Genomic DNA, 13,123 nt, shown 5'->3' with positions numbered 1-13,123 from the left:
AACAGAAAAACCTGTCGTATAAAGTACTTGTTTTCTAAAAAATTCTGAGGTTAGTTACAGTTATTAGCAAACTCAGAAATAGAATTAATTTACGATAAATGTAAATAATATACTCCACTCCATAAGGAGAAAGCAGATGTAATATAATATGTTTATCAGAATTTCTGCTACAGTAACTAAATTACGAATGCCAATTTACTACAAATTAGATTTTGCACAGGACAATGGCAACTTCCGAAAATTCTCAAAGATGCACATCTATTTGAGTTAATATTCAATGAATTTCGGAGTGATCCGTTCTTCAGCAGTAACTGTGTATCACAAATACTGATTTGCTACGAAATAAATTATTCAAAATATACGTTTACCATAACTTACGAAAATATAGTTTTGTAAGCGTCCGAAAATCCTCAAAAATAACCTATTTCTCAATCAATTATACAATGAAATTAAAGAACGATTATTTTGAAAGAGGAAAGGTCAACTGTTCTCAAAAACTAAAAAAAAAAAAAAAACACAAATCAGTTGGAACCTACAATTGACGGTAACGTAGCAGTTTGTCACGGCCCTCGCGAATGTTCGAAATTTCACAATATATCACAATAAAACGGATATTAATACAATAAATGAAAGATTATGCAGAAGCGACATGAACAGTAAAATACAAGAATGTATAATTTCAAATCGGCACACGAATCTCGCACACACAGTCTCCCACAAGGGAAAATCTTGGAGTTGGCTTTGTGTAAATAAACGTGCGAATTGCAACGATTTGTTACTTAGCTGTTCCTGTGCTAGCTTCTACACTGGCGTACCGAAGAAGAACACTGCAGTATTAGTTTCTCAGTCAAAATCTATAAAAATGGGCAGCATCAACAAAGTTCATCTTCCGCCTGTTGCAGCTAACAAACTAACTGTCACAACATGAAGACTAGATTATCACTGGATAATAGGCTTATAGGTGTGCCTGGTTCTGCCAGTTGATAAGACTCAGCAATATCAGAAGTGCCTCTGAATATGTCCAATGTTGCTTTGGATGAAGAGTCAGGAACAAAAATTTACAGTGCGCATGACCTACAATGCATAAGATTGCCCAGCGACTATGTAGTTATTAGGTCCAATTCCTTGAACAGACCTCTGGAGGATTTTCTTGAATTTACACGGCAAATGATTCGTATTACACACTTTTACAGGGAAAACCTTTGGTTCGTGCGTTATCCATACGCGGTTATGGAATGAAAGTGAGCAGAACATGCCAGATTTTTTTTGTTTATGTAAGACGCCTGCTCGATACCATGTGCATTGCCAATAAAGATTTGATCAGGCGTTTCAACAATTCCATGGTATATTTCTCCTAATTGATTTTATGAAAACGATAATCTGTAATAAAATGTCGTGTGGCACAACGGCCTGCTGCAAGTGTCGTTTGGAAGCCACTTCGGGGATTTGCGCGTCCCGAAAACCAACGGCACTCGTTTTCCCCCAAATCGTCCAAGTACCAGTCGGGCCCAGCGTTGCTTAACTTTGGTGATGGGGCGGGAACCGCTGTTACCAACGTGACAAAGCCATAGGCAGAAACTGTAAATTATCGAAAGGCTGGATTTAACACCGCAGTACTTTGCCAGACGTGGTACCGTTGGAGATTGTATGCCATTGTCTTTCTGCGAACTTTGAACTGACTTACACATCTAATTGCAGGGGGAGCTACAGCTTAGCATGGATTCCGAATCACGCTGCAACTACAAATTTCGGTTCAACAAATTTTACTAGAGGTGAAAAGTGATACGTGACAGATAAAAATTGCAGAATGACTAGGAATCAGTTTCAAAACCATTGCATTAGTAACCGAATAAGTTGCAAATGAGCTACCAAGCGAGCCTATAGATTTTATCACCAAATTATGATCCCAAGAATATAATATTTGCAGCCTCTTCTATGAGGATCATTCAATAAATAATATCACACTCATTTTTTTCTGAAAGCAGGTTGGTTTTATTCGGGACTCCAGTATACTAACTTATTCCGCACTCTTTTGGCTAAAAAAACATTTTTCAACATAATCTCCGTACAACGCGACGGCCTGACGCCAATTCCTTGGAGGGCCTGGATGCCCACATGGTACCACTCTACTCGTCGACGTTGGAGCCAAGGAGCCAACGTCTTGCCGCATCAAGAACCCGCCCCCGCTCCCCCAACCACGTCCAACTGGTTCCCGCGAAGTGCGTCCTTCATTGAGCCAAAGAGATGGAAGTTGGAAGGTGCGAGATCCGTGCCGTAGGGCGGATGAGAAAAAACAGTCCAATGAAGTTGTTTAAGCTCCTCTCGGGTGCGTAGACTTGCGTAGTAATGGAGAAGGAGAAGTTCGTCCGCATTTTTGTGACAACGAACACATTTCAGGACTCACAGCTGTCCCCGGCCGGTTGGCACGCGAGAGATCAGACAGGTCTGCGCGAGCTTGTGATGATGGCAGACGATTCGCCCCACTCACCGTGCTTTTGTTCATTACCAGACATTCTGCAAGCGCCTATGAATATCAGCTATGATCTGGTTTTCCTCCAAAAGAACCTCAGTAACTGCTCTCTGCTTGGAACGCACCTCCGTTAAGGACGCCATCTTGAACGCTACTTACAGCACTGCCGCCTATCGGAACTTCGTGAAACTGTAGGAGCTGAAGCGGGAATATCCTACGATGTCTCACCACAAATTCTGCATTTTTTCAACTGAAACTGGCGGCAAAAACTGTATTGCTTTACTTATTGAATGCCCCTCATACCATATCTGCATGTCGTATATTTCAGACGGGATGGTTCATGTTTGGTCTCTTGCCATCGCCCGAAGAGAAGCACGCGAAGCCAACCCAGTCTTACAGGGTCCAAAGTGGAGACCAACCGTCTGTAGTTAGCACGGTATGTATGTTGTCGAATATACATGTAGTGTGGCTATTCAGTTAGCTCTGGTATTCCTTTTTTTAAACTTATTCAGATCTTTGATAACTTGCATACGTGGAAAGATTGATAGGAGAATATTTTACGTTTGTGATATTATTCATAAATACACGTGGTATGCATAAGAATATTTAACAGGAAACACAAATAACAGTTTTTGCTAAAAATGTGCCTGCGTTACTGATTAGTCCCCCTCGCGCGTTTCAGTCCAGGTTTTCTTTCAGTTTCGTTAAAAACTTTTGAACAGGCACGTGACTTATTGAAATAAGAATTAACTTACAATTGTTATTTGTACCATGCCTGTACTAGTAACCAACTTTTGCACAAAATTTTAAAGGTATGTATTTCTTTGGCAGGGAAGTGTTGTGTTTTGAATGTTCTACATCTGCGTGGTTCAAATGGCTCTGAGCACTATGGGACTCAACTGCTGTGGTCATAAGTCCCCTAGAACTTAGAACTACTTAAACCTAACTAACCTAAGGACAGCACACAACACCCAGCCATCACGAGGCAGAGAGAATCTCTGACCCCGCCGGGAATCGAACCCGGGAACCCGGGCGTGGGAAGCGAGAACGCTACCGCACGACCACGAGATGCGGGCACATCTGCGTGGCTACTATGCAAATCACATTTAAGTACCTGGAAGAGTGCCTGGTTTCCTCTATATCTCACGACCTTGGCAAACCATATTGCCGTGGACGGGAAGTAAACTTTACACAGTTCTTGTGTCCTATGGCTATTTTAACATCTGCGCTGTGTAATATTAGTAATTTTCGCCTCACAAACATTAATATACGCTCGATAGTAAACGCCTGATGGCCTAAAGTTATCGAACAATTGTAAAGTAAAAGAAATGAACTATCGCATAGCGGCGACAGAATCTGTTATTCTTTATCTATGCCGTTCTTGTGCGGTGCCTGTATATCTCTATGTACATGTATCGATTAATGATATAAAAAAAAAGAATTCTGTTGTTTCAAGACAAATGAGGCATCGGGCACCTCACCTTTTACTGTTTGTATTCCATGAAAGGCGGACGCGGAAAATGTGAAAATATTCAGTAAATATGCTAATTGTTATTTTTCCAATCAGAAGACATGTAGTTTCTTGTAATTGATTACGAACAGATAGCATCAAGAGGACATTCGGACTGTTATGTATAAAGTATTTAACCACAATGGTCATCTATTATAATTTATTATGAAAAGGTACGTAGTATTAAAAACATGTATTAAAGATAAGTGTGCTTATTTTAGTAAATTAACATTGATGATTTCTTTTGTATCCTGCCTGGAAGGCGGTGCGTGGGTCTGCTCCGAAAACTGAAAGGTTGGCAGAATGAGGGAAGTGAGTAGGAGCAGAAAAAGGTAAAACACGTCGGTACTGCAAGAAAGTAAAAGTGGTTTACTGGTGCATGAATATTTACAGAGGCATACATTACTTAGTACGTAGGTGCGAAGCCGTAGACCCAACGTAAGCAGAGCAAAGTATATGAAGCGAAGCTGAGGTTGAAGCGATGTTTCCAGGCCATCTGCTGTTGATGAAATGGGCAGAATCTGCAGCGGAGCTCGTAGATCTCCACAGAGCCTGCTAGAGGGCGCTATCCTCGGTGTCGGTGTCGTAGCGCCAACCTACGCCGTGGCATCGTAGCTGTCGATACCACAATTTCTATCTCCTGATTTACTTGAACGTTAATTATTTTGTGTTAGTTCATCAGCAGAAATTAGGATCACGCTGATGGGCCGAAGGCAGCATGAGGCAGAAGGAACATTATCGTTTTTCTATTATTTCTGAATCAGCTGTTTTTTTTTTTAAATTGTGTAGTGTTGCATTTCTTTTAAAGTCTATAAACCTTCTGGTCCCTTAGTGTTGTTCCGGGTATGACTACATTGCGACTATAAAAATGCACAGAAATGATAATGTTCCTTCCGAACGATCTCAAATAAATCAATCTGTTGCTCTTGTTCAAAATAATCCAACCAGGAATTTAATGCTTAACGTATGTTTTTATAATAGTGTAATCAGTCCCTGATTCTGTTGCCAAATGTCCCACCAAAATATTCACTTTTTCGACATTTTTAAAAAAGAGTAACGCTACAAGTATGTGTTGGGTGTTTATAATAAAGTGCAGCTGCTGACAGAGGTTAGCTGGGTCTGTGATTATCGTACGGCAGCGAAACTTGGTAGGTTCTCTAATGCGTTAATTCCGAACCGATTCGAGAAAATCGGGTGAGAAGTTTCACGCGTCAGTGATGTAGTAGCGCGTTGGGACTGTAGGTACGAGTTGGCGGCGGTGTTGTGGATAGCGTTCACAAATTGCTCTGGGCACTATGGGACATAACATCTGAGGTCATCAGTCCCCTAGAACTTAGAACTACTTAAACCTAACTAACCTAAAGACATCACACACATCCATGCCCGAAGCAGGATTCGAACCTGAGACCGTAGCAGCAGCGCAATTCCGGACTGAAGCGCCTAGAACCGCTCGGTCATCGCGGCCGGCGATAGCGTTCACGTTTCGTAATCAGTGCATAGCTGGATCAAGTCCAGCACGTGTTTTTCTTTCCTTTTAAATTTATATTTTTCTCAGCACTAGTCATGTTATTTCATACATTTGAAAGGTAATATATGAAAAGACAAGTGCATTTATAGAACTTTTATTCAATTTCGAAGATTATTTTGTTTTTTGCTAATTTTTATTATTACATCAAATATTTTATTTATAATTGTCGAAACGACCAAACGTGTAATGTTTACCTGAAAATGTATGCCTGTTGTGATTCGCGAAGTACCTTATGCCTGCAGTACGGTACCAAGAACTGCCTTGCACTTGGACGCTTCTATCTGCATACGCAGGTTCCAAGGGCGAGAAACACGCTTGGACAGGCGAAGTCAAACATCGATAAATAAAGATGTAAAACAACTTTATCTGATAATACAATTCAACAGACGGAATTACCTTCGCTTTCTGCGGTATCATATTGCAAGATTGTTTGAGGACGTTCGCTTAGAGCAAAGCCGGAGAATATGGTACAGACATGATGGAGTACCGGTACATTTTGCTGCTATGGTGAGTGGCTAGACATCTGACGCGCCGATATGGCCAAAGCGGGATTGGGCGAGGAGAATGCGTATCGTGGCCTCCAAGATCACCTCATCTGCACCCCGTGGATTTCTGAGTTTGTGACCATATTAAAGGTGTAGCGTACTTCACTCCGGTTAACATAGTTGAAGAATTGGAGAGAGACTTATCAGTGCTTGTGAAGAATTTCGAAATGATCCGGACGTGTTTGAAAGGATTCAGAACTGATTGCGGTGTCGGGTACAGGCCTGCATCCGGGTACAAGGAAGACACTTTGAACACCTCCTTTAGCTATGAGTACAGTCTTGTAACTGCTGGCGTGTTCATTTAGAACACCAGAACTTCTACCAAATTATATCTAATAACTTATCTTAATGCTGCACAGTACTGTTACCTTTTCCTAACTGGGTTGACGTTCACACAGAATCAAGTTAGTGGTGGCTGGTAACCACAAAGTCGCTATTATATTGCAAACGGTTCGTTTACGGACCTATGTTTACTGAGACTTTTTTGACTCTTGTATCGTGTACCTTCGACGGTACCCGTTTATTCTATTATGACACATCCTGTATATGAAATAAAAAACGAGATTTTCAGCAAATGATAGCAGGCAGAAGGGCACGTAATTTTGTGTGGGGGTATTGCTACTAACGCTTGTGTCAACCAAACCTGATGTTGGAGATATGAATAATGATATCTAAACGAGATTTTCAGCAAATGATTATTAGCAGAGGGGTACGTAATTCTGTGTAGGGGTATTGCTACTAACGCTTGTGTCAATCAACCTGATGTTGGAAATATGATATACTTTTTTACATGGAGCGATGTCTTTTTTAACGGCATTCGGAAGACGAGTACAGTTATATAACACCCGTCAACGTTGGCGTTAAAAATTTCCAGAAACTTATATGACAAACAAACTAAAGTTGAAAGGCAAGGCTGCCGGATTGGGCTGTTGCGGTGTAAGCTCTGCCAAGTGGGGATTTTGTACAAGGCTCCGTCGTTATATCAACAAGAAGACAGACTAATAAGATAAAATTTAGTTCCTCTTGATCTTAATTTATACGGCGTAGATAAAGAGCCAGCTCGGCTATTGTGTATGCAAGTGGATGCTAACTTGTAGCTCATAAGAAGCAGCTTAGAAAAACTGCGAGTATTTTTGGATTGTATAAATAATCGTATGTAGGAGAACAGTTTTTGTGGATACAAGTAAACAGTCAAAAGAACTGAAACAACGAGCTCAATTAGCCCATTTCTCGGATATATTTGCGAAAGGTTTCATCGTGAACATAACAATAGTTGCATCACTATGCTCGCTGTATGCTCAGTTTAAGAAAACATATTTGCTTCAGCATCACAGGCAAAAAATTTTCTATTGTAGATAATATGAAAATGAGAAAAAGGCTCTTGAGACAATATTTTACGGAAGAGCGAGGGAAAAAGTGAAACACGGTGCTGCTACAGCAGACAAGAAAATTTAATTGGCACTGGAAGGAGCGGTGGAGGGTAGCAACAGTAGGAATGGACAAAGACTAGAACATACGGGGGTAAGTCAATTATTATCCGCAAAGTTGTTATAAAATTTTATTGTAATCAAATAGGAAACTTACAAGAACATCGTTTTTCGACGTAGACTACTTGCGTTTCAACGCACTTGGTCCATCGTTGTACAACCTTCCTGATGCCCTCATAAAAGGTTCTCGGTTGAGCTGCGAGCCAGGAATGCACCGCTTCTTTCACTGCTTCGTCCGGGGCAAATCGACGGCCCCTTAACGCCTGTTTGAGTGGCCCAAACAAGTGATAGTCAGAAGGGGCAAGATCGGAACTATATGGAGGGTGATCCAGTACTTCAACTTTGAGTTTCTGGGGCGTTTCAGCAGTGTTGTCAGCAGCAAGCGGACGGGCATTGTCGTGCAACAAAACAACACTTTTTGACAGCGATCATCGGCGTTTGCTTCGAATTGCAGGCTTTATCCAGGCAGTAAGGATCTCACTGTAATGTAGACTGTTTATTGTGGTGTCCCTTTCCCCATAACGTTCCAGTACTGTACATTGTACTTCCCAAAAAACCGTAAGCATCAGTTTTCTTGGGACGGTTGGGTCTTGAACTTTTACTTGTACGGCATGTTTGGATGTTTCGATTCCATACTCTGCCGTTTACTCTCCGGCTCGCAATGATGGGTCCATGTTTCGTCACCAATAATGACCCTGTCTAAGAAGTTGTCCCCTTCTTTACCATAGTGATCCAAATGTTTTTTGCAGATGTCCAAGAGCGTTTGTTTATGCAACTGTGTGAGTTGTTTTGGAACCCATCTTGCACAAACTTTATGAAACCCAAGTCTGTTGAGGGTGATCTCGTCAATAGTTAATCGTCTGTCTAAGAGAATCATTTCACGTGAACGCTCAGTGATCTCATAATTAAATCGAGACCTTAAGCTGTCAACAGGTGTTGATATACATCAACGGGGACAGTGGAAAATGTGTGCCCCGACCGGGACTCGAACCCGGGATCTCCTGCTTACATGGCAGATGCTCTATCCAGCTGAGCCCCTGACGGCACAGAGGATACAGCGACGACAGGGACTTATCCCTTGCACGCTCCCCAAGAGACCCACATTCCCGACTTGATGTCCACACACTGCATTCGTAGTGCCCCTGCCCATTACACTCATTACTCCTGGCAGACAATCTTACCGAGTCCCGTAACAGTTCGTGCAATGCGTGTGCATCCGCACAGAAGAAGAAGAAGGTCAATGGCCGGTTAGCCTTAACTATACGAAAATGGTATCTGTTCCTTCGGACATGTCCGAAAGACCAGATACTATCTTCATATGAACGCTCAATGTTTCTTCATTTGTGGTGGTAAACGGTCATCCGGCTCATTCATCGTGCGTAACACTTGTCAAAACCATTTCGGAATTTTTCAATCCATTCGCAGACACTTCATTGTGGCAAAATACTGTTCCCATACTGTACCGAAAGTCTTCGATGAATTTCGGCCCCTTATACGCCTTCCGACCACAAGAAAACGGATCACTGAACGTTGCTCTTCTGTGGTGCAAATAGAGAGCGGAGCAGCCATGATTAACAGCACGGCAGCGATAACGAAACTAACCTATCAGCTTGAAAACTGCAAAGATATAACAACAAATAAACAACGCATCGTCATCAACGTGAAACGACAGTACTACCAAATTAAGCAAAAATATTACTAAACTGCGGATAATAATTGACTTACCCTCGAACAAACAATATGTAGAGGAAAATAGGGATGAAAAGATTAGAAAAATGGTTCCAATGGCTCTGAGCACTATGGGACATAACATCTCTGGTCATCAGTCCCCTAGAACTTAGAACTACTTAAAATGAACTAACCTAAGGACATTACACACATCCATGCCCGAGGCAGGATTCGAACCCGCGACCGTAGCGGTCACGCGGTTCCAGACTGAAGCGCCTAGAACCGCACGGCCACACCGGCCGGCGAAAAGATTAGAACAAGGCACGAAAAAGAAGAGAGGAGTTCAAACCAGATGAAAATAGGACGACTTAAGGAATAATGGAACTCCTGTGAGCATGCATCTATCTGGTGGATGCCAGTTCCCAAGCAGGCGACTTTGTCCGACAGTCAGTGAGAGCGGAAGAGGAAAGTGGCTGCTATCGGGCGGACGCCGTCTGACTGCGGAGATGTGACTGGCAGAAGGCTATCAAGTGCCAGTGTGGAGGTTCAAGGCTGGCGCCGTCACTTCTGCTCGACACAGCAGGCACCAGACAGCGCCTGGCTGCCGGCTGGTGTGGACCAGTCTCTCGCGATGCGCCGTCTGTTGCTGCTCGTTCTCTTGTCCGCCGCTGTCGCAGTCGTGACGGGTGAGTCTCAATTTACACTGGCGTAGTTGACGGCTTCCTGCGCTTCCTAATGATGACTGAGAGGGTCCTTGAACGCAGTAGTCGACATGGCGACAATGTGGGACATTTCGCGTTCTCCTCTCGAGGTCCTAGCGGACTGTCACCACCGTCTGAGTAGTGGATGTTCCGTGAAATGCGGCACCCAGGCATGTGAATGACGTGAATGGTTGTGTGTGGTGTTTACGCAGTAGCGTGTACGATATCGTCTCTTGTTTGTGTTGTTACGTACGATTATGGAAATGAAACGAAAGGAGAGAGTGAAACGTCGTATCATAGCGCCATCGAGTTTATGGTCTCCAGCCGACGGGCTGATCACTATACGTACCGTAAAACAGGGGTAGATAGCCATTCGAGGGAGTTGTCCAACGGCTGTGATTATCCAACTTCCCGCTTTATAGCGCTGCCGGTCCAGTGATTCACGTCTTTGCCGCGATTGACACGTAGATTTTTACCTTGACACTTTTTTTCAGAAGAAAAGTAAGTATTTTTCATAATTTTAGATTTAATACACCTTAACACTGTATGCCATGTCAATACTTTTCCATTTTTCCGTACGTTACATTGTGAGTAGTTACAGATATCTACAGTTCAGGGTTATATAGGTCTCGCTGCATACTGCCATGTTTCTCTTTGCGTTCTAGTCCACCATGGTTGATGGCGCGCTATGGCCATCTCTACCTGGGGATTATATGAGTTGGCCACACCACTTTCGGTATAGTTAACCACGCCGTAGAACTTTGTTTAATTTTTAGTTGTGACGGGTATTCGTTGTTTTACTGATACCAACTAAGTACGTCCCCAAAATTGGTTCTACTAAAGGCAGATGGAGAGAAGAAGACCTTCAAATTGCTATTATTACAGTAAAAAAAATGATACTTATTCTGTCAGAAAAAGGTACTGTAGAGTTTAATATTCCAAGCAAATCCGTAGAACGAAAAACACAAACCGCTTGTGATTCAAAAACTGCAATGGGGCCAGGCTCCTATTGCGTTTAGCAAATGAAGAGCGACTTGTGTGATTTCCCGTAATTGTCTCTATAAAACTTATCTGTAACAAACAGTTCAATAACAACATGTTAATATTATGGGATACTCTTTCTAGCGATTTCCTGTTTGTTTTTAAACTTTTTTCCTGCTGGCCATCTATCCCTTGCGTTTCCGGTCTCTAACCCTGATAAATGGGTGATATGGCAAAGTGTTACATTCCTTTTTTTTTAAAAAAAATCGTAGTTAGTTTGAAACTTGGACAAACTTCGTGAGCGAGGTCTTATTTTTTTTATGAATATCTAAAGCTATATATATATATAAATGTTCCAGTGTTTTTTTGCGTATTAACGTTTGATGCTGTTTTATCCTAATGGTCATATCCCAACATTCCACTGCGGTGAGGTACTGGATTTAACTGAGGTAATTGAGACTACACACTACGCACAAACACCTCACGATCCTCTTTCCGGCCAAATACGGACGATGAAGATTTCTGCCAACGGAAGTTTCACAACTTACTATCTTTCCGTTCAACTCTGTAGCATTAGCGTGTGTTCTGCTAATGATAGGTGCCGTAGTTTACCTTTAAGGGACTTTTGTATCTGAGAGGCAACTTGACTGTCTCCACACAATGACAAACAGTATAACGTCTAGGCCCAACACTTGTTGTAATGGCTGTCTCGTTCTGTCTTGGTCTGGAGATAAGCTATGTCTCTTTCACAGGCAATGTTTGAAATGTGGGTGAAATGTCTTTACATGAGCAGCAACAAATTTGTGATGTATGTTAAAGAATTGTTGTTGTGTCCTACAGAATAAGGACGAGTTCAGGCGATAGTAGTGAATTCGTCTGTCAGACGGGAACTATGTACTTCACACCATTTGTGACAGGAATATAGTAACCCTCCTATTGTATAAGGGTTCTACTTGTACGTGGAGCACGATTTTTTAATATATTTAATGAAAAATGACTTGACATAGTTATCACATGTAGAAGAGATTGTATCTTTGACACCACTCAACCAAAGATGTTGCCTGAGTGGCAGGCAGTAGCAAACTTTGCCCTCTGTTAAAGGTAGGATGTAAGACTTTATAGCTAGTGGCTAGCTATGAGAATTTAGTTGTTGGCCTATGGACGAAGTGTAATACACTTTTATAAGGTAATGAAACTTTGTATATTTAGTTTTAAGTACGCAGCAACGCAATGCGGGATTTTGCTAATTCTAACAGTGCCGACCCTTGAATGTAGGAACCAATAGGTTGATTAGGTATACCCGATTTGTAATATTTTGTGTATTTTGCAAACCTGATACAAGGAAGTTAAATTTTGGAATCTATTTTGTCAAACGATGTAAGACCTTTTGTCATGTAACTATCCAAGTATTGTTAGCTACGTCAGTAAGTGATAATTGTAGAACAGTTGAGAAGTTCACTGATTTGGAAGTTAACGTAAGATGTTTCATATCAGATTTTGTGAAGGAGAAACTTTGTTTTGAATACAATTTTTGAACTAAAGAATTCGGTCTTAGCATATCCTCTTATCAGTACCTCATCCTCTTCTACATCGTGTTTATTTAAATCCAGTGAATATTTTTGAAAAGAAATTATTTTCCGATCAGACTAAAAAAAAATTAATGCTCCAGAATTAGAAAAGTATTAATGTTTGTAACAGTTTCAATGCGAGTAGCATTGCACAGCGCTGAGCCAATTTCCAAAATTATCACTGAACATTTGCAAGGTTATTCATTTATCAACTAATCTACTGACGTTATTTGTATGAAGCTATTTTACGGCCGGCCTTTGCTGAGCCAAGATGGAATATTTTGTATTCCTACTGTGGAGAGAATAGCATACCAAGATGACATCCGTTGCGACTCAGGAGCTAAGGAAAATGTATTTCATTGTTTATTTGCATAGGGAGTTTTATCAGTTTATTGCACAGGGTCATAGAACTCGGTGCTCATGACACTGAGTAAACATCAGAGGGACTGATTTCGTTATAGGCACTATATACTGGTTTTCCAGATTAAGTTGTTTAATTTTTCTTTGGATTACAGTAAAGCTGATTAAGCACACCATTTGCTCGACAACACAACACACAGTAAATTTGGATAGCACAAAATAATATTATTTTTAAAGAACGTTACACTTGGCGGTAGCTCCTCCAGTTGTTCGCTTTGTAAATTTTTTATATTAGAATAGTCGAT

The 13,123-nt window shown here is 41.5% G+C and overlaps 1 protein-coding gene across 1 annotated transcript in view; it reads left to right on the top strand.

Moving 5' to 3' along the window:
* The first annotated feature begins 9,736 nt into the window (after positions 1–9,736).
* The window catches only part of LOC126456926 (protein quiver), a 50,324-nt gene continuing 46,937 nt past the window's right edge, over positions 9,737–13,123 (top strand). The window contains exon 1 of the mRNA XM_050092860.1: positions 9,737–9,894. Coding sequence (XP_049948817.1) covers positions 9,840–9,894 — 55 coding nt within the window. The 5' untranslated portion in view covers positions 9,737–9,839. The remainder of the gene's footprint in view (positions 9,895–13,123) is intronic.

The sequence above is a fragment of the Schistocerca serialis genome, chromosome 2 (genome assembly GCF_023864345.2).
Source record: "Schistocerca serialis cubense isolate TAMUIC-IGC-003099 chromosome 2, iqSchSeri2.2, whole genome shotgun sequence".
NCBI classification, from domain to species: domain Eukaryota; kingdom Metazoa; phylum Arthropoda; class Insecta; order Orthoptera; family Acrididae; genus Schistocerca; species Schistocerca serialis.
Note: the sequence above shows the minus strand (reverse complement) of the source record. Positions and strands in the feature narration are given on the sequence as shown.